This window comes from Talpa europaea (assembly GCF_964194135.1).
Source record: "Talpa europaea genome assembly, chromosome: X".
NCBI classification, from domain to species: Eukaryota; Metazoa; Chordata; class Mammalia; order Eulipotyphla; family Talpidae; genus Talpa; species Talpa europaea.
In genome coordinates, this window is record NC_140081.1 from 32,181,557 (window position 1) to 32,208,288 (window position 26,732).

General features: G+C 49.4%; 1 protein-coding gene across 2 annotated transcripts; it reads right to left on the reverse strand.

Annotated features, from left to right (window-relative positions):
• Positions 1–1,953: 1,953 nt before the first annotated feature.
• Positions 1,954–25,489, reverse strand: GRIPAP1 (GRIP1 associated protein 1; the record flags this gene model as incomplete). 2 transcript variants are annotated; one of them, XM_084258054.1, is made up of 26 exons in its annotated part: positions 1,954–2,046; positions 2,802–2,956; positions 3,688–3,781; positions 3,917–4,039; positions 5,770–5,900; positions 8,162–8,261; positions 8,351–8,407; positions 8,514–8,609; positions 8,702–8,779; positions 9,823–9,936; positions 10,072–10,284; positions 10,532–10,627; positions 11,361–11,495; positions 12,991–13,083; positions 13,329–13,406; positions 14,647–14,746; positions 14,868–14,915; positions 15,004–15,035; positions 15,692–15,739; positions 15,926–16,110; positions 16,902–17,052; positions 21,187–21,294; positions 22,047–22,073; positions 23,030–23,091; positions 23,240–23,306; positions 25,448–25,489. In XM_084258054.1, the coding sequence occupies 26 exons, from the start codon at positions 25,487–25,489 to the stop codon at positions 1,954–1,956; spliced, it is 2,526 nt and encodes an 841-aa protein (XP_084114180.1). The 2 variants fall into 2 exon arrangements, with proteins under 2 accessions (XP_084114180.1, XP_084114181.1); XM_084258055.1 differs by lacking the exons at positions 2,802–2,956; positions 12,991–13,083 and having other exon boundaries at positions 1,985–2,046.
• Positions 25,490–26,732: the final 1,243 nt, after the last annotated feature.

The following is a 26,732-nucleotide window of genomic DNA, read 5'->3' on the forward strand; positions in this document are numbered from 1 at the left end:
TGTTAATGGCCCCAGTAATGGCCCCAGAACAGAGTGCCATGGAGAATGATGCAGCTGCTGTGTCCCCTCCCTGCCCCCCAAGGCTGTAGAAGGACTGGAGAAGTGTGTGGGGGGGTGAGGAACAGGGGAGATATGGGGGGGTGTTTCTTTAGATGGCCAGACCCCCAAAGCTGCCCTCACCCGGAGGGGGCTAGTCCAGCTCTAAGGAAGGACTGGAGCACCTTTACTGTGGGACTGGAGCACCTTTCTCTTGTTTTCAGATGTGAGATGGGGGGTGGTGTTAGGGGTGTCCAAATGGGGACAATCCAAGTCCCAAGCCCAGGCCAGGCAGGCTGGCTCAGAGGCAGCCTCCCTCATCTGTGCACAGCAGGTAGTCCCCAGTCACACCTCCTCCCCCAGAGGGCTCTGCTCCAGGTCGCAGTAGTCAACACTAGGTATGGAGTGTCCCTCCCCTCCGCCCCCCCCCCTTGGGGATGGGTTCAAACCCCAGCTTTGTCACTTGACTTGTGGTGTCCTTGTGCAGGTGACTTGCATTGTTTCCTCCAGCATTAGGTGATGAGTTACCCCAACTCCATAGTGTCACTGGGAGCATTAAATGGGCTGATGCAGAAGGGGAAGGCATGGGGCACGACACACACAGGAGGCCTCATCTTTGGTAGTTAAAGCTGGGGACAACGGGGAAGCCGTGATGCAGGCCAGTTTTAGCCTTCCCATCTATTTGCCCACTCCATGTAATCTTCCATTTGCCCACTCATCACACTCCTGATTTATCCCTTTTTCCTCCGCTCCACCCACCCACCACCCACTTATCCATCCATTCTCCCACCCACACAACCATTTGCTCTTCCCACCTGTACAGTCCATTTAGTCATTATTCCACCCTTCCACTCACTCATCCATCATATATTCACCCGATCCCACCTAACTGTTCAGCAATCCATACAGATGTATCCCCCGTCCACCCATCTATCCATCCACAGCCCTGCTCATGATTTATTCACTTACACCATACACTTCCCATTCTTGAGCTGATCCATCCGTCTACCCACTCATCCATCCACACAGTCCCCTCTCCATCCATCCACTTAACATTCCCACCTGGTCATTCTCTACTTATCCGCTTACCAATCCATCTATCCACTTAGTCATCAAATCACCAGTTCATCCATCTGTCCATTTCCCAACCTATCCATCATAGGTATCCACGCAACATTCCACTTATTTATCCATCAGTCCATACAACCACTTATCCATCCTTCCATCTGTCCACTCACACTCATGCACACCCACACCCTATCCACCTACATACACTATCTGCAGCTATATCTGCTCCACTGAGTTTGAGGGGCCGGTGAGCAGCCACTGGAGACAAGCTAGGTGAGGGTGGGGAGAGAATAAAGTTGCATCCAGAGACCACCCTCTTCATGCCAGAGATCTCACCACCCCCCAGCACATCCCTACTGGTTGACAAGAATGAGAGCAGACAGTCAGTGGGTGGGCCCGTCTGGCCAGATGGTATTTTGGCTACCCGGCCTTTACATACACACATGTTGCTAGAACGCTGAACATGGACCACGCCCCACCCAACATCCCCAGTCCCAAATGCAGAGTAGCCAGGCTTCCAGACATAAATTAAAAATAAAGTAAAACTAAAAGAGTTGGTCTCTGGGAGAGAGGAAGAGCTCATGCAGAGATGAAGACAAAGGCCCCTGGGAGCCAGAACCAAGAAGGAGGACACATCCCTGCCGGCCCCTCCCCTCAGGATCCTCACCCCCCAGGGCCCTCTGCCCTAAGATGGGGTCACTAACATCAGTCATCAGGCCTCCGACCCTTTAATGTCCAGTCTCCCACCTTATTTGATTTTGGCGCTGGCCCCTATTTTCCCACCACAGCCCAAAGGAATGGTGTCCTGGGGGGTGGGGAGGGGTGGGGATGGGTGCAGCCCGTAGGTCTTTAGCTGGCTTCTCCGGGTTCTAGATCTGAGTCAGGGGACCCCACACATTCCTTGCTGAGCCGCACAATTTCCTGGGATAGAACTTCCATGTCCTAAGAAACAAAGGAGCCATCAGGGGCCAGAGAAGGGACAGGGGAAGCCCCCTCACCAAATCAGGGGTATTATCATTTTCACCCCATTAATCAATGCCCAGCTATGTCCAGCCTGGGCCACAGAGATAGTTGGAGAAGCTCACAGAGCCCCCGGCACCAGGCTGAGTGAAGAAAAGGTGGTGTCATAGGGGCAGGAGACTCTGGAGAGAGAGCTGTGAAGATGGGCGTGGACCACCTGCTGTGCACAGTGTGGCCAGAGGATCTAACCCCCACCCTTGCCCTTCTTTCCCACTCAGTGGCGATATTGGGGTGGCAGGATGAGCGGATGGACGTGTGGATGGATGCATGCAGGATCCATGGTAGGTAAACAAGTAGATGAGTGAACTGCTTAGAGGGCAGATGGAGGACAAGAGAAGCAGCAGGTCACTGGGCGGGTGAGTGAGAGAGATGATGGATGAGTAGGTAGGAGAGAGCAGTCCCCGTCAGGAAATGGGTGGAAAGACATAGGACAGATGACCGGATGGGAAGGTGGCAGATGGGCAAATAGTAGGGTAGGTTGATGGGAGAGCTGGGTGAATGTGTATAAATAGACGAGTGGGCGGATGCAGGGACAGAGGGAAGAGTGAGAGTCTAAACCAATAGTCTGCGTGTTGACTGAAGGGTGGGAAGCTGAGAGGATGAGGAGTGGTTGGCGAGTGGGGTGGGTAGGCAGGTGGCTCAATGGATGGACGGGAAGGCTGGTAGACCACACGCACCTTGTGCAAGTGCATATTCTTGGTGAGCTGCTCCTCCAGCATGTTCTGCAGCTTCTTGTTCATCTCCCGAAGGTTCTCATCACCTGGCTTCACTAGGTCTCTCAGGACGCTGCCCAGTCCGCTGCGGTCTGTGTGGCCTGCTGCCACAGACACATCTGCAAGGGCCCAGTCTTGAGAGCCACCTCCTCGGCAGAGCCAGGAGAGATGGACAGAGAAGAAAGGAAGGGAACAAAGAGCAGGGGAGAGGAGTGGAGGGAGAAGCCAGGAAATGGAGGGGCAGAGGCTTTGCCGTGGGAAACCTGGCTGTCAGTTGCTAGCTTTGAAGTGGGGAAAATAACTGATGGAGCTGGAGAAAGGTATATGACTGTATGTGGAGCACGCAGCACACAGTCAGCTCTCAGCACTTGCCAGTCAGTATCATTCTCATGGATATGAGAAAATAGGGAGAGGAGAAGGTTTGGAAAGAACGAAAGCACAAAAAACAGGGAGGGGGAGAAAGAGGAGAGAGGCGGGAGAGGGGAGGGGGCCAGAGCAAGGGAGAGAGAGATATAAGGATCCCAGAAAGGGCAGATATGCAGAGAAGGGAAATTTCCAGGGAAGGAACAATATAGACGCTCAATGGGAACAGTGAGACGAGGTGAGGGGGTGGGGCAGAAAGAAGAGACACGGGAGGAGAAAGGAGAAAGAGAAGGGCAGAGGGACACGTTACGGGCAGGGGCGTGGAGAGATGACAGGGACACAGAGCGGGGAGGAAATAAGAGACAGAACAGAAAGGCGCACAGGCTGGCCCCGCTCTCCCCTCCACCAAGTGTGGTCTTGTCAGTAACTTGGCTGAGTTCTGAGCAAAGAAGAGAAGCACAGGACAGTGGGGGGAAGGGGCACTGACCAATCCGGCTGTCCATGACGTAGGTCTCGATGATGGCACTCTTTCGGCACAGGTCCTCTGCCATGGAGGCACTGCTCACCTCCAGGTGCTTCACCTGCAGGGTGGCCCAGCCCACCTCAGACCCTCAACTGCGCATGTTCACACATGAGGGGTGGTCGGGCAGACCCACCTGCACACCCCACCACCCCCTCAAGGACATGCCAAATGGGGATGAGCAGGCAGACAGCACCTTCTCCTCCAGCATCCATTTCTCCTGCTGCGTCTCTGCTAGGCGCTGAAAGAGCTCGGCCACTTCCTCATCTGACAGCTCCGCGGGCCTAGGGGGCTGGGCCTGAGGACTGCTGGATAAGGACTGCAGGGAAGAGAGACCAGCACTGCTCAGCGCCCTTGCCCTAGGTTGGAGTCAGGGTCTGAGAAGAACCAGGATGGGGGTGAGAGGGTGGGCCTGCAACTGGGCCTATGGGCAATTCTGGACCTCCCTTTACCTAAAGGAGGAGGACATTCACCACCACACCACAGTTTACTGAGAGGATAAAGGGAGGAGCCGGCAACATCTAACTTCCAAATAATAAAAAAGACAACAAAGAAACAAAAGTAAATAAAATGAAAAAGAACAATAATGAGGAGGGCTCCAACCTGTAGTAAACAGGAAAACTAAGGGAGAAGGGAACCAGCTCAGTGAGAGCACTAGGGAGCCAGCGGGAAAATGTGAAGGGTGAGACGTTTTCTGCAGGTCCACTGGGCTGGTCTCTTCTGCAGCTCTGGGGTCAGGAAAACAAGAATTGGGCCTCTCTGGTGGTACAAGGCGTTAAGATGCAACCTACAAAGCTATCCACAGCCACTGCAGCACGAGTTCAATTCCCGGCCAGGAAGCTACCCACATGGCGCAGCAGACCTCTCCTGACTCACCCGCTGCTCCCCTCAGCAGTATATTTCAGTCAGTCTGCCTGTTCTGTTCGTCACTCTGTTTCTGGTAAATCCTCTCACCACCCACACCTCTGGCCTGTACCCCAATTCTTGTATCTGTAATAAATAAATCTTAAAAAAAAAAAAAAAGAAAACAAGGACCACACTAGATTCTAGCCCTGTAAGGGACACAAAGCCATGAGATGTAACCTGTGTGCTGAAACTTAATGCTGGTTTTCATCAGACCAGGAGAAAAATGACATTTTGGGGCCAAGTAGAGAAATCTGGTTAAGGTCATAGTATTAGATGAAACAAAAACTTACCACATTGTGAGGGCAGAAGTGAGCTGAGCAAAAATGGGTTAATTAGGATCTCACTGAGGTTTAAAAAAGAGAGACCAGTCTGGAAGGTTGTGGACTAAGGTTTTAGAATGGTGATCTCCGCATGGTGAAACAGCTTTTTTTTTTTAAAAAAAACAATTTAGAGCCTCCCCTGGTGGCGCAGCAGTTGAGCGCTGGGCTGCGAAGCTGCCTGCAGCCTCTTCAGCACCAGGTTCGATCCCCAGCCGCCGGGCAAGGGTCCCACATGGCACGGAGACCTCTCCTGCCGTGTCCGCTGCTCCCCTCAGCAGTGTACTTCGTCAGTCTGCCTGCTCTGCTCTCCCCTCTGGCTCTGGTGAATTCTCTCACCCTCCCGCGCTTCTGACTGTACCCAGTGCTTATATAAATAAATAAATAAATCTTTAAAAAAAAAAACACTTTATGTTTTTTAAAATTTTTCTACAATGCACATAGACTACTTCTGGAATAATAAAAAGTTATTTCCAAATCAAAGTAGCTGGCAGATGACAATAACGTGATAGATGACAATAACAAGTGATAACTATAAGCTGGAAAAGGGGAAAAAACCTATAAGTTGGAAAAGGGGACTTCCTGCAGGGATGAGGCACCTACTAGCAGCCATGTACATTATGGCCACAGATGATAAAATAGAGGGTCAGAAACAACCACTGACCCACTCCCCATTTAGCAATCTGAATCCAAGTTGGTGAGCTTGGGGAGTTGACAGGAAAAGATAGGTACTGCGCCCAGAGTGGGAGATGGTTCCAGGGAGGAAAAATGTCCCAGGATTTTGGTAGGAGAAGCTGGGGCCCATAGGCACTTCCCTGCCCCTTACCCTGGCTGGAACGGCCGAGCTCTCCTTCTCTCGCAAGATCTCCCGGTAGCTGAAGGAGGACACACTACTGCTGTCCCCTGTCTGGGTCCGGCTTGGTGAGTTCATCTCTGAGAGAACTAGCTCCTCAAGGCCTGGACAGAGTGGGAAGAGAAATCTGACCCCTAGTCTCCCAGGCTCCCAGGGTAGAGACTGGCAAAAGAGGCAGAAATAGATTGGAGGAAGCTATCAAGAGGCAAAGAGATACTTGGGCATGGGGAAAAGCAGAAGCAGACAACAGGGTAAGGAGAGACAGAAACAGAAAAAGGATCTGTATCTCCAAGTGAACACATGCAACAGAAGAGAAACAAATGTGAAGTAATTGGGGGAAAGATGGCGGCGTGGACACCACATGGGCTTAAAGTGTAGATGTGGGCCTCCCTGGTGGTGCAGGGGCTAAAGTCTTAGCTATCAAGCTATCTCCAGCCATCGCAGCATGAGTTCGATCCCTGACCAGGGAGCTGACCCACATGGTGCAGCAGACCTCTCCTGTCTCGCCCGCTGCTCCCCTTAGCAGTGTATTTCAGTAGATGCAGCTGTTCTGCTCCCCACTCTGTCTTTGGTGAATCCTCTCACCCCCCGCACTTCTGGCCTACACTTCAGTTCTTGTATTCATAAATAAATAAAAATAAATCTTTAAGGGAGCCTCCCTGGTGGTGCAAGGGGTTAAGACGCAACCTATGAAGCTATCCGCAGCCTCTGCAGCATGAGTTTGATCGCCAGCCAAAGAGGTGACCCACATGGCGCAGCAGACCTCTCCTGACTCGCCCACTGCTCCCCTCAGCAGTGTATTTCAGTAGATCTGCCTGTTCTGCTGCCCTCTCTGTCTCTAGTGAATCCTCTCACCCCCACCCCCGGCCTGTACCCCAGTTCTTGTATGCATAAATAAATCTTTAAAAAAATAAAGTGGTGGGGCCTCCCCGGTGGTGCAGCGGTTGAGAGCTGGGCTGCGAAGCTGCCTGCAGTCTCTGCAGCGCCAGTTCGATCCCCGGCCGCCGGGCGAGGGTCCCACATGGTGCGCAGACCTCTCCTGCCGCCCGCTGCTCCCCTCAGCAGTGTACTTCATCAGTCTGCCTGTTCTACTCTCCACTCTGGCTCTGGTGAATTCTCTCACCCTGCCGCATCTCTGACTGTACCCAATGCTTACATACATAAATAAATAAATCTAAAAAAAAAAAAAGTGGTGGATGCACTCAGACTCGGGGTAGGAAGACAGATGACTGGAGCGGGTATAGGGGCATCCCCTGCCCCCACAGAGACAAAAACACCAGCAACAGCAAGCCAGAATAGATGACAAACAGAGATGCTGAAGAAAGACACAAGTCAGAATAGAGACAGAGAGAAAAGAGTTAGATACAGACTCTTACAGCCATATATCAAAATCGTAATTCATCTAATGGATGAGGGGGATGTAAGGCATGCAAATCACATCTGCTGGATGGCTCGTACAAGGATCCGTAACCAAATAAATAACAACAACAAAAAATCTGTACCCAAATGGAAACAAAACTCCTTTACAAAGAGAGGCAACTCCAGGAGACAGTGATTTGGTGAGATCTATCCACTCTGCCAATGAGCTTGGGCCTGTGCTTTTGCAGTCCTCTCCTAGGGAGAGGGCTGACACTACACTCCAAGGATTTCAAGTGGGGGCTGAATGGCTGTGGAGGGCAAGGGAGCAAGTTTCCTCTGAGCCTGCAAGATGGGAGATGCACCAGAGCCATCACTGCATTTGCTGTGTTTACTTAAATGTATTTATAGGCCAATTTCTGCAACAAAAAAAATCTGAAGCAACTCAAGTTTTTTGGTTGTGTCTTCTGCTTTAAGTAGCAGAAGTAACATGGATTTTAGCTGCATGATGATAACACCACCGTGTTGCTGCCTAATTGTGTCTGCCTAGCTCAACTGGGAGCTTCTGGAAACAGAGACTTGGTGGGTTTCCTATCAGGGATGCTGGATGTGATTCTGGGCTTCAGTCTAAATTTATCGAATGAGATAATAGGTACAAAAGATTCAGAGACACTTGGGGGAAGTGTAGGAGCATGTGAGGGGGTAGTGGAGAGCAAGAGACAGAGAGAGGAAACACAAAGACAGGAAGAGATGAAACTGAGAGAAGAAAAATGTGGGAGAAAAAGACAAAGTGGGGAGAGAAAAGCAGAGACAGAGAGAGCCAGAATCAAAGAGACAGAGCAAAAAGGAGACAGAACGAGATCATACAGAGAGAGAGCAACAACAGAGAAACAGAGAGAAGGTAAAGGACAGACCAAGTTCAAGAGGGACAGAAGACGCAGGAGCCTAGCACAGTGAGGGGAGGGAAGCAGGCCCAGCCCAGTCGCCCCACCGCTTTCCAGTTGCTCACCAGAGCGGCCCTTGCTGTTGGTGAGGATGTCCTGCAGCCGCTCCTGCAGCTTATCAGCCCGTTTCCGCTCCAGGTGCAGCTGCCGCTTGAGGTCCTTGAGCTGGTTGGGGGGGGGGGAGAGGAGGATGATGGGGCTGAGGTCTAGTGGGCCCCTGGGTGGGGAGCCGTGCTTGGACACCCCAATCGTACCGCAGCACTGCCCTTCTTCTCCAGGATACGCTGCCCATCCACTGTGTCCTTCACCTCCTGTGGACAGAGAAAGCAGGGCTGCTGGGTACTGCCAGGGCCACATGCAATGCCCTCCCTGCCCCACTACTGTGCGCTAAGGCTTGGGGTGCCTGGTGTCAGTGACCTGCTTCAGGTTGCTGATGGTCTTCAGGTGGCAGTCCCGCTCCTCTTGGGCCTGCTGGAGCTCATCCCGCACACCTTGTAGCTCCTCTTCCTTGCTCTGCAAAACAGAGGTCAGTTCAGGCCTCCACTTGGAAAGCAGTCATCCCACAGGTGCCCATCCCCCCCTGGGAAGAGGAAGGCAAGAGGCACCTTCAGCTCGCCTGTGTGCTGCTCATGACACTGCTTGAGGGCTTCCTCTTGTTCTTGCTGCTGCTGCTGCAGAGATTCCTACAAGACAAGTCTCAGGTCTGGCCACAATTCCCAGAGGACACTATGCCCAGTCAGCGAGGGGTGTGAGGGACCACAGTAGGGCAGAAGTGACTTACAGAAGTGACACTCCAGCAGTAGACAGCAGTCACATCTAGGACTGTGCCCTTTGCATTGTAGACTGACACTTGCATTTATATATTTTCTTAAGATTTATTTTTATTTATTTATGCATACAAGAACTGGGTCTAGGTCAGAGGTGCAAGGGGTGAGAGGATAAACAGGAGACAGAGTGGGGAGCAAAACAGGCAGATCTACTGAAATACACTGCTGAGGGGAGCAGCAGGCGAGACAAAAGAGGTGTGTGGGTCAGCTCCCTTTTCAGGGATCCAACTCATTCTGTAGTGGCTGATGATAGATTGATAGTGCTGAGACTTTAGTTCCTGAGCCACCAGGGGGGGCCCTGCATTTATATTTTATTTTATCTAGCAAAACATAACAGCACATAGTGCATGCCAGGAATATTGTAGGGATTTTACATATATTGACTTATGGTATACAATTCTTCAATAATACTTAGACAGTCAGTATTATACCAATAATCTCTTTTTTTGCTGCTAATGATAAATAGCCCACAGAGAGGTTAGAGAACTTGCTTAAGGAAATTGGCCAGGCCAGGATTCCATCTCAGGTATCAACTGGGTCTAGCATCTATGCTCTTCTCTGCTCCGTGACACTTCCCCTTATGCATTATATTGAGTTTTCTAGAAAATGGCAGTTAAAGCTCTTGTTCGAACAAAATCAATATATTACAATAATTTCCTGATAGGAGTACAGTTTCAGAAGGAAGAGGTACCTCTTCAAGTGGACACATCTGACCATCTGCCTAGCTCATGGCCATCCCCTGCATCCCCTTCTAGAGGGCTGCTGTTGAGCCAGGGGTTCAGGGGGACATCCCCAAGTCAAGAGCATCTTAGAATGTTCTGGGGCCTGACCACTCCTGGTCCCCTGGTCCATGGATGCCTCCCGACTCAGTCTCTGAGTCTCGCCAGGCGGCAACTCACCTCAGCCTCTTTCAAGCGCCGTTCAAACCAGCCCTTGGCTCCATCCATGGAGTGTACCTGAGCTTGAAGTTCTTCCACTGTCTGCTGGAGAGTCTCCATGTCCCGTGTTCGGGCCTGGGAGAGGGCAGATCATCATGGGCCAGGCAGGTGGAAGAGCGGGCACCTCATTGTGCCATCTCCTTGGCCCATCAGCAATGTGGCGGCCCCCAGGTCTTAGAGGCAGAGGCATGTCATCCCCTACCCACCCACCTTCTCCTCGCGGATCTGCCCACGGAGCTCCTCCTCCTGCCGCTTCTTATCTTCATGGAGCTCTCGGAGCTCACGCTCATAGCGGGCCCGCACACCCAGCACCTCCTTCTCATGTCGTAGCCGGACCGCTCCCAACTCTTCCTTGTGCTGGGACTTCTCCTGCAGAGTCTCCATTGCTAGCTCATCCAGCATGGCCTTCCGCTTTTCAGCACTCTGGGGGCCAGGAGGGCGAGGTAGGAGGACATCAGTCAACCTCCTTCCCCAATGCCACATCCAAGGAAGGAGCCAAACTCCACCTCTTCCCCATCCCCACAGAGTGGGCTAAGGCACCCATCCTCATGGAGCTGGTCACTTTCCATCCACTCCCATTCCTGTGGGCTTCTGACACCACCTGCCCCATCCCAGGGTACTGGGTCCATGGCTCCCCACACAACCTTCCTGCCTGCCCGGTGGTCCCTACCTTCCGGGCCTCTTGGAGTTCCTGGGTCAGTTGCTCCTTCTCCTGCCCCATTTCTTGAAGTTGTTCCAGCAGTCGACTATTGGCCCGTAGTGACTCCTGATGTGGGGATGAAGGGGGAAAGTTGGATAAAGAACCTCCAAGAGGTGCCAGTCACCCAGGACCCTACCGGTGGACCATCCTACCCTAGCCCTTATAAAATGGGTATTGTTCTCTCCATTTCCAGGTAAGAAACAAGGCAGAGACTGCTAGCTGCTCCCCAGTATTCTCTCTCCTGCTTCCCAAGCAATAGACTATGCAGTCAGGCACATGGTCATCTTGCTGAGGTTTCCCTTTGTGTGCAGTTAGGTGTGGCCATGGGATTAACTGCTGTAAGCAGAAGTGGTGAGTGTCATTTAGGTTATGCTCATAAAAGAAAGGGGCAGGCTGGTCCCTTGCCCTCTCCTCCTTCCTTCCAGATGGAATACAAGCATGATAGTAGGGAAGCTTGAACAAGCATCTTGGATGCCAGGAGAGAAGTCTTGTGTGGAGGTGGCAGAGCAGTAATGCAGAAGGAAGCCGGGGCACTGGTAACTGATATTCTATCCCTGACATCCACCCAGACTCTTACGCTAGAGGCCAGAACTTCCATCTCACTTAATCCACTATTGTTCTGGTTTTATAACTAACCAAAAAGGCTTAGTCTCAGAGAAGTGACATGACTGGGTCTAGGACACAAGGATGCTAATAAGTTAGGGGGTTGACTGGAATCCAGGTTCTCCTGACTCCATCATCTTCCCACTGAGCCAGCACAGGGAACCAGGGGGAGACTGCTCTGAGCCAGAGGCGTCACCTGGAGCTGGGAGTTAAGGTCATCTTTCTGTCCCATGAGGTCCTCATACTCAGTCTGCCGCTGCTGCAACTCGGCTGTGAGCCCAGTAGTCTGTTCCCGGAGCGTATTCAGTTCCTGGGTCTTGGCTGTTTGGATCTAGAGGTGAGGGGAAGTTGAGTGGAAGGTCCCAGGGGCCAGTCACAGAGTGTGAGCCTCCCAGTTCCAGGGAGACAGGGAGAGAGGTGGAGAGAGGTAGAAAGAGCCAGGAGGGGAGAGAGAGAGAATTTCAACCAGAAATTTTAAGATTTTTTTTTTAAGATTTATTTATTTATTTATACAAGCACTGGGTACAGTCAGAAGTGCGGGAGGGTGAGAGAATTCACCAGAGCCAGAGCGGGGAGCAGAACAGGCAGATGGACAAAATACACTGCTGAGGGGAGCAGTGGGCATGGAAGGAGAGGTCTGTCGCACCATGTGGGACCCTCGGCGGCGGCCGGGGATCGAACCGGTGCTGCAGAGGCTACGGGCAGCTTCGCAGCCCAGCGCTCAACCGCTGCGCCACCAGGGGAGGCCCAAATGTGGTATATTCTTATTATGAACACTTCATAGAAACAAAAGAACAGAACAGTGCTACATATGGATAAACCTTATAGATATAATGTTACAGGAAAGAAGCCTGGTACATTTATGTGAATTTAAAGAACCAGAAAAACTAATCTATGTTACTGGAGGCAGTTATTTCTGGGGACGTATTGATTAGGAATGGGTAAAGGGGCCTCCCTGGTGGTGCAAGGGGTTAAGTGTCAGCATGATGAAGCTATTGGCAGCCACTGCAGCACAAGTTCGATCCCCAGCCAGGGAGGTACCCACATGGCAAAGCAGACCTCTCCTGTCTCGCCTGCTGCTCCCCTCAGCAGTGTATTTCAGTCAATCCGCCTGTTCTGTTCCCCCCTCTGTCACTGGTGAATCTTCTCACCCCCACCCCCGGAACCTCTGGCCTATACCCCAGTTCTTGTATGCATAAATAAATAAATCTTTAAAAAAAATAAAGAACGGGTAGGGGCCTCCCTGGTGGCGCAAGCAGTTAAGCACAGCACTATGAAGTTATCCTCAGCCTCTGCAGCATGAGTTTGATCCCCGGCCAGCCAGGGAGCTACCCACATGGCGCAGCAGACCACTCCAGTCTTGCCTGCTGCTCCCCTCAGCAGTGTATTTCAGTCAGTCTGCCTGTTCTGCTCCCCACTCTGTCTCTGGTGAATCCTCTAATCCCCCTCCCCCCTGCACCTCTGGCCTGTATCCCAGTTCTTGTATGCCTAAAAAAATAAATCTTAAAAAAAAAGAATGGGTAAAAAGGACCTTCTAGGGCATCTAGATGTTCTACAACTTGATCTATGTGGTAGCTATATGGAGATAGATAAATGATTCACTGAGTGTATACTTAAGATCAGTACACCTCATGCACTTTACTGAAAGAACTAGAATGCAAGAAAAGTAAGAATGGATGCCAGAGAGAAGAGGGGTGGGCACCAAAAGAAAAGAGAAGCTGAGAATGAAACAGAACAGCTTGGGGTCCAGACCACCAGGCCCTGACACCTGCAAAGGGAATGGGCAACTGGCGAGGGATCAGTGAGGACTCCCAGGGGTACTATACCTGCTCCAGGGCAGCCAGGCTAGTCCTCAAGGCATTGTTCTCAGCCAGAAGTCCTTCCACTTGTTCCTGTGCATCTGCATTCTGGATGGACACCTGGTCCCACCCCCACAAAAGGTGAGAGTGCATCTAGAACAAGGGGATAAGACCTCCCACGGCCAAGAAAAAAAGAACACATGTATGCACACACGCATGCACACACGCTTGCACACATGCACACACACAGAAACCAGGATCACAGGACGCAGGACTACTGGGACTTTGCCTGCCTGTATAACACCCACTGAGGCTGCCTCAACCCTCGCCCCCCCACCTCCCTGAGCCCATCCAGTCCAATGTACCTGATCTTGTAGGGCCCGCAGAGCTGCCGCATGCTCCAGGCGTTCCCCCTGCCGTTGATCTCTTAGTTCTGCCAAGCTCTATGGGGGACAGATCAGAGGAGCCCATTCCAGACCTCAGCCTCCCCTGGAGTGCATATAACCATACCAATTTCCTCTCTGACCATCCAACAGTAAGTACATTTCTAACATTCTCATTCTAGTATCTCAGACTACCCAGCCATCAGAGATCTGATTCACCCAGACTCTAGGTCATCAGCCTTAGTGGCCTCACATAGCCTCAACCTCAGCTCCAAGCATCTCAGACACACCTAGGCTCCTGGCCCAAGCACCTGAGGATTTCAAACTCACTTAGCCCCCCACCTAAAAGAGGTCTCCAAATTGGAATCTAGGTAATCCAGGACAGCCAAGGACTGCAGTTTCACCCAGACTCCTGACCCCAACCCCCATGGGTTCCAGGCAACCTCAACTCCTATGTCCCTAGCTCCCAAGAGTCTCAGATTCTATAGGCCTAAAATTCATAAAATCGTTTAGTTTCTAGTTCCTGGTTAAGTCTAAGACCAACCCCAGGCCTGCTACTTTTGTTCCCAGTCTCCAGGGATCTTTAGACTCTGTGAATTAAAGACCCAGCTCCTGGGAGTAATACCTTTACTCAGACTTCTGTCCCCAGCTCTTAAGGGCCGTAGACCCACAAGCCACCACTCCAAGGGGCCTCAGACTCGCACCCTCTATAGGAAAGCCTTCAGGCTTCAGAGTCCCATAGCCCCCAACCATCAGGAGTCTCAGACCCACCTAGACTATTGCTTTAGTCTTTAGTCCCTCAATGTCTAACTCACCAGTGTTTTGTTCACAGCCCCCAGGGGTTCCACAAGTCAGTCTCCCCCAGTCCCACAAAACCCTTTCCCACCTCTGGGTGGGGAGCACCCACCCAGCCATGTCCTCAGCCCCTAAAGTTCTTGGTCACCAACCTCCAGGGAGTTCAGACTCACTCCAACTCCCAGCCCTAGTCCCCAGGGACCAGATTTCTCCAGGACACTGTCTCCCATCCCCTGCAGTTTCAGATTCATCCAAACTTGCAGCATACAGCCCCTTAGTCCTTAGTCCTCAAGGTATCTTCAAATCATGCAGACTCCTCGCCATGGGAACACTAGTTCCTATTTTCCCAGTTCCTAGGCAGGGAGAGGTGCCTAGCACCAGTGCCGTCCCAATATTTCCAACAGAAGAGATCTTAGATTCCCCAACAAGTCTCCATAGACTGCAGAGCTCCCTGAACTCCGAGCCCTGGTCCCTGTCCCAGCAAACTCAGATACCAGCCCCTCACCTGATTGGCAGCTTCAAGTTCCTGCTGCAGCTTCTGAGTTCGAGCCAACTGGGCTTTGAGATCCGCTTCTTTCCGCTGTTGTAACTCCTCAATCTTGTTCCTAGGGGCAATGTGGGGGTACAATGGTCATGGTCTAAAGCCCAGTCTCCAAGCTCAGCCCTTGTGGTCCTCAGTTAACTGTCAGGAACCTTCCCCATTGCCCACCTACACCCTGTAGTTACCGGCTGTCATTGAAGAGTGTTTCCTTTTCTGTCTGTAGACGGCAAAAACTAGGCAGAGAAAGACAGATGGGTCAGTTCCACAAGTCAGTCTCCCCCAGGCCCACAAAACCCTCTCCCACCTCTGGAAAAAAATTACCTTTCTTGTTTCTTTTTCAGTTTCTCTGAGAGCTGTGGGGTGCAGATAAGTGATAACAATTAGAATAATATTAATAAAGAAAAAAACTTAATTTATAGATGCTTCTTATTAAGTCTTTCTGGAAACCAGAATTTACTTATGCTATCTCACTGGATCTTCAAAACGGTCCTGAGATGTGCATACTCCTGGTTATACAAACGGGGAAACTGAGTCTCAGAAGAGTAAAGTGATTTGGTTGCCTGGATGGTCAGCAGCAACAACATGATCTCCACCCAGCTCCCTCAGGCTCCAAGGCCTAACATTTATGCTGACAGTGTATTGACAGATGACCACGTCCTAGTATGGCTCTGGTGGGAGGCCTAGAAAGCAGGATCATGATTGTCTTCCTCACAACTGGGTCTCCGGTCCCTATGAAAAGTCTATAAATGCTTAGATGAATGGAGGGCTGAATGGATGAATAGATGGAAAAATGAAAAAGCAGAGCTGGGAGGAGACGCAAGGGATGGGGCTTGACCAGTATATGATAGAGCAGGACCTCTTCAGCCCATTTCATATTAAAAGCAACCCTGAGATACAAGTGTTAGTCCATTTCAAAGATGATGAACTGAGGCTTTTTGCCCTGCCAGGGGAGGCATGGCAGGTGGGGAGTGGGGTGGTGCAAAGCCCAGGGAAAGCTTAGCAGTCCCACCTTAGCAAGTTCTTCCTGTAGCCTGGACGTTTCGGCCTGCTTCAAGCTCTGCAAGGAAGGATAAGGGTGGTTATCAGCAGGGGAGGGCAAGGCCTGTACCTCTCCCTGCCATCCTGCACCTCTAATCTATCAGCACAAGAGATGATGATGTCACAGACATCTCCATGGGACCATAGGCAGAGTTAGGATATCTTCCTAATTCCTCATGCCCCAGCCACAACAGACCCACTTTACCTCCAAGCCTTGCAGTTGCTCCCAAAGCAATCTCTTTTCCTCTTTTTCCATTTCCCATTTCAGTTCCACCTCTGCCAGTGGCATGGGGGGCAGAACACTATGGGCCAGGCTCCCTGGGGTGTCCCCTTGGCCTTCGCTGGCAATTACAGGCTTCCCAGACTCTTTCCCATAGCGCTCCTGCAAGGCTGGTGGGTAGAACAGATATATATGATGGATGCAACGATCTCTGAAGACTCTTATCGTGCCTCAAATAGAGGGACATTTGACTCAGGCAGCAGAGACATTGCCCCAAATGACCACAAGTTTATAAAACAAAGTTTCAACCCCATCCGTGCTTCTCACAAATCTTTTAAACCCCACCAACCACTGAAAACCTATCTATCATCCAATTGGCCCAGGCTGGTTTCTACCCTCTATCATCAAGCCTCCCAAGGCCATGCCCTCCATCTACCACACCCTATATGGAGCTGAATCCTAACTATAACCTCCTGATCCCCAGCCACATTATACCAAGCCTCCCTTCTACTCACTGAGCTACCACCCCACAAGCCCCAGCTGCTGACCAAAAGCCCACATACCAGGTGGACCCCTCCACACTCTACCAAGCTTTTTTTCAGACTTCATCCCAGATCCCACTGACAACCTGAATCTTCCCAATATACCTTCATTCACTTGTTCCATTTAGTAAACATCTCCATTTTGATGTTCAATCTGTTAATCTCTAATATTTGCTAGGTACCAAGTGCTGAAGCAAACTCAGAAAGCTATTACCTCATCTCTACTATGAACTTCCAAGTGAATAGACTTTGTATATTAGGAAGATTTGGCTCAGAGAGGTACAATGGCTTGTTCAAAAGTCATACACTTGCTCATGGCAGGGCCAAGGCTGACTCAGAAGCCTTTCCCTTTCCCCCAGGAGGACAATACCCTACTCAAATCCTGAGGTTCATACATCCCCAAGAGAGCCTCCAAGCACCTGCCACATTCTTCTGTAAGGCTGTGTTTTCTGCTTGCAGTCTCAGCAGCTCCCCATCCACCACACTCCCAGCTTGAGCAGCCCCTGCTCTGGCAGCCCCCTCTTTCAGTTGCTGGTTCTCCTGCTCCAGTTGTTCCATCTGGCTGCAGAGCTGAGCAGGGGAGGCAGCAGAAAAGCATAGAATCAGAACAATATTCACTGAAATATGCATAATATTTGGTTCATACATGCATGCTACAGTTCACTTAATTCCCATAATGCCCCTGTGATGTAGATGCTCTCCTTACTCAGTATTCCCACTTCACAGATAAGGACACTGAGGCACAGATGTTAAACAACTTCAAATTCACACATCTGTTAAGTGGCAGAGTCACAGAGGATTGAGAATATTGAGAACAATTTTCCCTTTGTCCACTCCCAACCTCGCAGTTGCAATCTGAGACCTCAGGTTTCTCTGGAAGTTGTTGGTCCAAGATGTCAGCACCATGGATAGCCCATTCACCAGCCCTCTTCTGTGGATTCGTATGTGTCTGGGAGCCTAGGCACTACAGACAGCATTGAGAGCACTTCTAGGGCCAGCACCGCCCACAGCCCCTAAGGTCAGCCCTTGGCCTTGGAGAGGTGTATAATACAAATAAACTAAGCCAGACCCTTGCTCAACTCCTGGCTAAAATATAGTTCTCACAGCAGTTTTTGTCACCATTTTCAGATGAGAATACTGAGGTCCACAGAGAATTTTTGTCTTCTTGCCTGGGATATTTTCTACCCAGAACACTATTCCTTTCATTCAGTTCTTTTTTTTAATTTTATTTTTATATTCCCCATACAATTGCAACCCCCTTATTTTGACCCCAATCCCTCCTTTCCCTGCCCCGCACCCCCCATAGAGTGTCTCTGGTTCATTATTGTTTGTTGATTTTGGTTTTTTTTTTATTTTTTCTTTCTTATAGTTATTCTTTTTCCTGGTCTCTTATTTTAAGTTTTCTAGATTCCTGCTATCATTCAGTTCTTCACACTATTGGTTTCTTTGCATTCTTCATTGCTCTGCTCAAATGTCACCTTACAAGTAATATCCCCCAAAACAGAAATCCCAATACTCTCTAGCACAGTATTCTGTTCATATCTTTCTTATATAGCACTATTCACAATTAAATTTACCTAAATTGGGGCCACCCTCATGGCACAAGGGGTGAAGCACAGAACTATGAAGCTATCCACAGCCACTGCAGCATGAGTTCATTCCTCAGCCATCCAGGGAGCTACCCACATGGCACAGCAGACCTCTCCAGTCTTGTCTGTTGCTCCCCTCAGCAGTGTATTTCAGTCAATCTGCCTGTTCTGTTTCCCACTCTGTCTCTGGTGAATCATCTCACCCCTGCACCTCTGGCCTATACCCCAGTTCTTGCATGCATAAATAAAAAAATTTAAAATAGGGCCTCTCTGGTGGCACAAGGGGTTGAGCACTGCACTATGAAGCAATCCACAGCCTCTGCAGCACAAGTTTGATCCCTGGCCGGCCAGGGAGCAACCCACATGGTGAAGCAGACCTCTCCTGTCTCGCCCGCTGCTCCCCTCAGCAGTGTATTTCAGTAGATCTGCCTATTCTCCACCTCACTCTGTCTCTGGTGAATCCTCTCACCTGCCTGCATCTCTGGTCTGTACCCAGCTCTTCTATGCATAAATAAATAAATCTTTTTTAAAAATCTTTAAAATAAATTAAAAAATTTACCTAATTTTTTATAGAGGCATGTTTTATTTATTTATTTATTTGTTTGTTTGTTTGTTTGTTTTGTTTATACATGCACTGGGTACAGTCAGAAGCACGGGAGGGTGAGAGAATTCACCAGAGCCAGAGCGGGGAGCAGAGCAGGCAGAAGGACCGAAGTACACTGCTGAGGGGAGCAGCGGGCGGCAGGAGAGGTCTGCGCACCATGTGGGACCCTCCTCCGGTGGCCGGGGAGCAGCCGGGGATCGAACCGGCGCCGCAGAGGCCGCGGGCAGCTTTGCAACCCAGCGCTCAACCGCTGCGCCACCGGGGAGGCCCTAAATTGTTTTTAATTTCTTAAATCTCTGAAAATTTTTGGATCATATATTATAATTGGTAATTCACTTTTATTTTGTAACATAGGCTCACAATCAGATTCTGAAACCAGATTGCTTGGATGTGAATTTTTACTCTGTCATTTACTAGTAGTGTGACCTCAGGATAAATTACTTCATCTCTTTGGGGCTGTTTCCTTTATCTGTTAAATAGAAATATGAATAATATCTTACAGGCTTATTGCAAGGATTAAATCCATCAACTATTGTAAACAGGACCTGGCAAGCAGTAAACCCTGTGTAACTCTGAATTATCAGTTCATTTATTATTTGTTTACTATGTTATCTTCTTTTTCCCTATCCAATCCTCAGAATGCAAGCTGCCCAAGAGTGGGTACTATTCTGTGCTACTCACAACTGCTTTCCAGAACACAGCTCACATAGTGAGTGCTCAAGAACTATCTGCTAAAGGAACAATTAGATGAAATGTCTTGGCAAATACGTAGTGGAAGTAGGCCTTGAGCCCAGGTCTCTCTGAGTACTTTCAGTTCCTGGAGGAGTAGGAATGTGAAGGAGGTCTCTACACCTGACCCAGTGCCTAGCCTAAGGCTGGTTCCAGAAAACGAGCTAGATTATGGAAGAATGACTGTCCTTGACTTATCCCATAAGAACTATGATACCACCAAGGCTGGAGATAGGAAACAGTGAGCAGTAAGGTGATAAGGTCAATCGTTATGTGAGCATTAGGGGCTCTGAACTCTCAGGGGTAAAGACCCACTGAAAGATGTTGTCTAAAGGGCTGAAGTGGTAAGACCTTAGGCCAGTGCAACTTGTATGGCTTAGACTAGAAAAAGAAGCTAGACGGTTCAGTAAGGAGTCTGTGGGAATAGCAGGTGAGAGGTGGTATGGTTAGAGGCAGAGCAGGACTACAGGGTGGATGTAAACCTTTTAGATAAGACACATTTTGGAGGAAAATGAATTCATAAAAGGATACCATTGGTAGTTAACATTTACATAGCTTATACTGCTGCAAGGCTATGTTGTAAGTGGTTTACAGACATTAACCACTCAGTCCTCACAAAAGCCCTATAAGGTAGGTGTTGTTATTATTATCATTTTCATTTTAAACATTTCAGAACCAGGAAATGAGCAAGTTAAGTGACTTGCTCAAGGTTACAGTTAGTAAAAGATAAGGTCAAGATCTAGGATTCTTTTTTTAGGTATTGACTGCTATTTGCTAAATCATCTCTCCTGATATTGTACAAGTTTAAAGGTTGTTTTGTTTCTTAAGGTCTTGTGTACTGTATTTTTAGGTGGAACCTTGGAAATACAATTTTTGTTGCCAAAAGATTTTTTTTTATTAAAACATACTAAAAACTGGGCCTCCCCGGTGGCACAGCGGTTGAGCGCTGGGTTGCGAAGCTGCCCACAGCCTCTGCAGTGCCTGTTCGATCCCCGGCTGCTCCCCGGCCACCAGAGGAGGGTCCCACATGGCGCGCCGACCTCTCCTGCCGCCCGCTGCTCCCCTCAGCAGTGTACTTCGGTCCTTCTGCCTGCTCTGCTCCCTGCTCTGGCTCTGGTGAATTCTCTCACCCTCCCGCGCTTCTGACTGTACCCAGTGCTTGTATAAATAAATAAAAATAAATCTTAAAAAATAAAAGCAAAAAAAAAAATGACCATGGATACCAGAAGATAGATGAAAGGACAAAAAAAATGTCTCCAACTTCCCAGTACACTTAAAAGCAGCCAGGATGCTAAAATCAATGAGAAGACAGAATTACCAATCGGGGATGAACTATCTAGAAGAACTAGAACCCCAGGCTCAGGTCAGACAAAAGCAAGGAAGAGAAAAGGAAAGAATTTCAAACATCTTTCTACCCCATATTAAGCATAAGAGCTTTACCTAAGAACCCCCTACACCCACACAACTACCTAGGGTTCCATAGCATCAACTCCAAAATATACACAAGGGAACTTAAAGCTCAAAGGAGTGTCTTGGCCAGAAATGAGCTGACCCCAGAGCTTGCAGCCATCTAATCCCAGCATATTGGGTAGCCCATCTTGTCAAACCACTGCCCCCCAGCAGCAAGCCAGGACCTGCTTCAGCACCATGGACAGTGATCCATAGCCCGCCTCCTTTCAGCCACCCACTACTGCCTCAGGGCTTCAGCCCACAGGACCTCCAGCCCTCATATACCACTAGGTTCCCCCTCAGGTCCCCCTCGGCTATCCAGGGCACCAGCACCTTGCTGAACTCGGCCATAAGCGTGCTGTTCTGCAAACGAAAATCCTCCTCCTGGCTGTGCAGCTTTGCTTGCAGCATCTCATTTTCACTCAGCAGCCCCTCCACTTCCTGCAGTGGTAAACATGGACAAGGTCTCCAACAAGGACAGAAAGGATGGGGTGATATAGCAAAGAAACAGAGAGAGGGAGAAAATTATATGGTAGGGGGAAGAACATAAGGTATGGAGAATGAGACAGGTGAAATCAGGACATACAGAGAGAGATAAAAAGGGAGACAGAGAGACACACAAGGGTAGAAAGAAGGGAAACATGGAGGGAGAGTGGTAGGAAGGAGAGGGGTAGGTAGAAATAGAGGAAAGAGAAAGGAGAGATGGGAGAGGGGGATGGACTGGGAAGGAAGAGAGATGGGGAATAAGAGGAAAGAGAAAAAGCAGGAAGACAGAATGACAGGAACAGATCAACAGGAAGAAAACAGGACAGAAAAAGGAGAGAGAGGCGGACAGGGAAAAAATGAGCCAGGAAGATAGAGGAATGCAGAGAAAGAAAGAGAAGAGAGAAATGATCACAGTGGTACAAACAGGTGGGAAAGAGACAAGAAGGTTGGGGGGAGAGATAAGAATCAGAGAGCAAAAAACAGAAAGACAGAGAGAGATTCAGAGAGAAGGACAGAGAAAGGGAAAAGGAAAGACACAAAGAGAGGCACAGAGTGAAAGACAACCACAGGAAAACAAAGACAGACACAGAAACACTTGGCAGCGAGACAGTAACAGATGAGCACACACAGGGGAAAAAAGGCCAGTACAAGGAGATTTCAGCTAAGCCAGTTCCCCAAATACATTTGCCCACCATGGGACCCCTTACCTGAGCTTTCTTGCTCTTGCTCAGTGCCTAGAGGTGAAAGGAGTGGGAAAAGAGATAAGGTGAACAGAGACAGACTCCCTCACTGAGGTATGGAGACTATGTGGCAAGTGTATGGGGGTGGGGGAGACAACAGTGACAGAGGTTGGGGAATGGGAATGTCTCAACCATAGAATTTGCATGACAAATGAATGAGGGGATCCTGCTTTGGTGCCTCAGCACAGAAGTCATACTTTTCTCTAAGCTCCTTAAAATTGCTCATGAATCTTACTATTTAACCCTTCATGGGCTGGGTATCTGGACTCAGAAATTGTGGTTTCTGTGCTACATCTTTCCAAACTTGTCTGTGGAAACTGCCACTCCTCTGCAGGACACCCAAGGGCATTGCCAGGTTGAGGAAATCAGCACCCTAACAAAGAGAAGCTGCTTCCTGACTGCCAAACTGCATTCCAGATTCCTTCATGTAACAAATTATCTATGGAAAATATACTATGTATAACATTGTGTTCTGCGTGGGAACAAAGCAGGGAAGAAAGAAACAAAGGACAGCTGTGAGTGCCTTGAGGGGCCATAACAGGTTATGTGTTATCTCATTTCGAGAGGATCCCAGAATTAGGCTTAGTCTCATTTGACCAGTAGGACCAGGACAGGAATGGGAAGTAAGAGCACAAGGCAGCAGTGTAAGTAGAGGACAGGAGGCAGATTTGAGGCAGATTTGCCCATAGATTTGACTATTTAATTATAAATTGGTGAATGAGAATACATAAGTAACTGAAAATAAAAATGAATTAAGAGTAAATTAAAATGTGTCAACAAATCAAGCCAGATGAGATAAAATTAGCAGATTAAAGGATCTCCATGAGAACTTTTTGAATGACTAATGGCAGCATGTAACGTTAGCTCTGGTTCACTGTAGATGTTCATGGGATAGATGCATAGTAAGATAGCTACAGGAAAGCATGGATGGGTGAATGGGAAGAAGGTACCTTCTGAGCTTTGCTGAACTCCTTATCCAGGTAGGCAACCTTCTGTCGAAGACTGGTGAGCTCTGGTGTAGGGAATAGGGAAAGCAGGGAGTTTCAGCCTCAGTCAGTGGCAGGGAGCTGAAAGATCTTTCTGCCAGGTCTCTGAGATTTTTTGCCCTCAGCCTCTGTCCCCCAAAGACATCCCCACTTAATAAGACCCTCTTAACTTACCAACACCATTTTTGCGTAGTTCATCTGAAAGCTGGTAGTTATTTGTCCGGAGTTCCAGGAGCTGAGCCTTATGGGGAAGCAGGAAAGGAAAATGATTTGGTTGGGAATATGCACCTACCATAACTATGAGGGAGACAACCCCCTGAGCCCCACAAACCCTGCTGCCCTCCATGCGTGCCTCTTTAGTGACTCCCTAAGGCCTGTGCTTGCTGCAACCTTAATGAGCTTCTAGCCCGTCAGGCCCTGTCCCTCCTCATTCAGCTCTGTTTATAACCACATCCAGCCTCACCCCTCCATCTCCCTGCTGCCTTCATTTCTCTTCCAATGCACTCTGAACTCAGGCCATGACAGCACCCTGTCCCAGCCAAGCTCTTGCTCTGTTCCATGGTTCTCCACACCCACAAGATAAAGTTTCTCCTCCTTGTCTTGGCTGACCTCATCACACACTATAAACACTGTTCTGACTGTCCTTCTGTCAAGAGTGAGTGTTGTCTATCTTCTTGGCCAGATCTGGAAGCCCCTAAGTAAGGGTGGGAGATGAGCCTCCTTTACTCCTGCTTTCCCAAGGGAAAAGGAGCTGGTATTCTACCCAATTTTCATAGAGTAGGGGTTTTCTGGAGTCCCCACTCCCAAGGCTCTCCAAATATGTCCAGGCCCCTTTTGAGAATTAAAGAAAAGTGAAATTGGGGCTATTCCAAACAGCATACCCTTACCTACCAGCACTGTAAGGCACTGAGGTCAGTTCTTCCCAGACCCACTGGCCCTTATCCACCAGGATCTTTCCCTCCTTACCATGGCATCAGCCTTCACTCACTGGTGGTCTACTAAATGTCAGAGGGCTTAGCCTCTACAGAATCTTCCCTAGCCCTGTCCTCTCCAGGACCTAATGTTCTCTCCAAGGGTGAGCCAATAGGAATACCCTTGGCACCCACTTAGATTCCCTATCTATTAGAGCCCAATGGTTTTTCCCTCACTGGCAGCCAAATGGAGTCAATCTTCCTCACTCAAGGATCCCTGACATCCCTCAAGATCTCCCCAGTTATGCACCAATGGGATAGACCTACACCCTTCAGTGTATCTGCTCCACAAATCCTTGGGTGGGCCAGTTGGATTGCTCTTACTTGCTTAGAATCCCCTGCAGTTTATAGGAGTCTTCCCCTTTCATGGCCCAAGGATCTCACCCTTCCACCAAAGCAACCCTCACACGGGGACAACTGGTTTCCCTCAGTCAAAGACCAATGGATTACCTGTTCTTACTTGGAATTCCTTCTCCCCCTCTACAGGACCCTATGCAAGAGGGCCCCCCTTTTAGAGTCTCTCCACACACAAAACCAAAAGATCATCCCCCAAATACTTCCACACATTAAGCCCAAGGAACTGTCTCTGCAAGGGTTCATTCATGATGCAACGCTGTTCTTTACCCCATCTCAGAGTAACCCTCCAAAGGATCAAGTCGACATTGTATCCAGTCAAGGTAGCCCCCAAAGCCCAGTGACCTCCCCTCCATGCTGCCCAAGATGTCACTCTTTCACCTCTTTAAGCTCTCTCTTATACAGGGATGAATGGTATTACCCAGATTATTACTCATTCAGGGCTTTCTTTACCCCAGGTCTAATGGAACCACCCCTAATCATGCAATGCACCGCCCCTTCCTAGGACCCACTACCATTGCACGCACAGGATCTCCAACTTCCAGGAACAATGACAACATGTGGGGTCTTTCCCCAACTCCCTGGCATAGTGGTATCTCCCACAAAAATTTTCACCTCGCACAGGGTAATGGTATTGCCTTCTCAAGGGCTCACCGCACCGTGACGCAAACGATCCTACATCGGCTTCCTTCCTCTCCAGACAAAATGGTTTCGCCCTCTCAGGATCTCCTTCCCTCCCATCTCAACGCTATTATCACCCATCCAAGGTGTCCCCTGCACGGGTCCAAAGTCTCATCCCCTCCAGGTTGGAGCAAAGTATCACCCACTCCAGGATCTCTCCTCCACCCACAAGACTATCAGAATCCAAACCTGAGAACCCGAGTATCTCTAAATCCAGTAGTCTCACCACTCAGTGCCTCAGTTTCCCTCCCCCAGATCAACCCCTTAGATTGCACGTCCAACCCAGCTAATCGATTCTCCGAGCCGGTAGCAGGACCTCTATCTACCCCGCACCCCCAGTCGCTAGCCCGGTGGTCTTTTCCCTGGCGAGCGGCACCTGCATCCGCTGAAACTCCTCCTCAGACAGAGCTTGCGCCATGTTCCTCCCCCCCACCCCCCGAAAGCTTGCGGCGCAGACGCAGCTCGTCTCTCCTGTCAGGCTGAGAGTCGGACCAAACCACTGGTCTCGAATGAAGGGGTAGAAGTCCACTCTGGAAGTTCAGCATTTTGGAGACAGAAAGAGGAGAATCAAACTGACAAGTCAAGTGAATTGCAGTTTAGTGCTTTGCCAGAATCGAGGTCACCTGATGTGGCTTTTGAGCTGTCATAGACCACCTATTCTGATGCGACACTATGGTATCCCTGTCATGGGTGGACTCGTCGCAAGGGAAGTGTCCGCCGACAGAAAATCACCCTTCCGTGGTGCTCCTTTAATGAGAAAGGTTGACTTAACCGCAGGAATGAAAGCGGAAGCTTGGCGCTGGTCTTGTTCCCGCCCTCCCCGGCTGACCAAAGGGGAATCCCGCCTCCCGTAAAGCCTTTTTTTTTTTTTTTGAAGATTTGATGTTGATTTTATTAACGCGGTGTTGCGCATCTGGTTAGGTAAAGGGGCTAGCCTGATAGGAAAGAATGGCAGTGAATCAAACGAAAAGGCTTCATCTAAAAAGAGCAGAACATATACAGGATAGTGAAATCCGAGGAACATTCAAATAAGTATTAAAAATTAAAATAATAAGCCTCTCTTTCTGACCCCGTTTGCAAACCTCCCCACCCAAGCAGTTTTTATTTGGGGAAAGGAAAAAATAGAAAGTGTGATTAGCGACGACATACCAGTACGAGAATACTTCCTGTTTTCTTTGGTTTTGGGGAGTGGGTGGGTGGGCGGTAACTTAATTTTTTTTATTACTTTTATTTTTTATTTTTATTTATTTATTTATTTATCTATTTTAAAAAAAGATTTATTTATTTATACAAGCACTGGGTACAGTCAGAAGCGCGGGAGGGTGAGAGAATTCACCAGAGCCAGAGCGGGGAGCAGAGCAGGCAGAAGGACCGAAGTACACTGCTGAGGGGAGCAGCGGGCGGCAGGAGAGGTCTGCGCGCCATGTGGGACCCTCCTCCGGTGGCCGGGGAGCAGCCGGGGATCGAACCTGCGCCGCAGAGGCCGCGGGCAGCTTCGCAACTCAGCGCGCAACCGCTGCGCCACCGGGGAGGCCCGGTAACTTAATTTTTTTAAAGATTTATTTATTTATGAATACAAGAGCTGGGGTACAGGCCATGTATCAGTACATGCACATGTTCTTATTTAATTCTATAAATTAAACCAATCATGGGGGAAATGA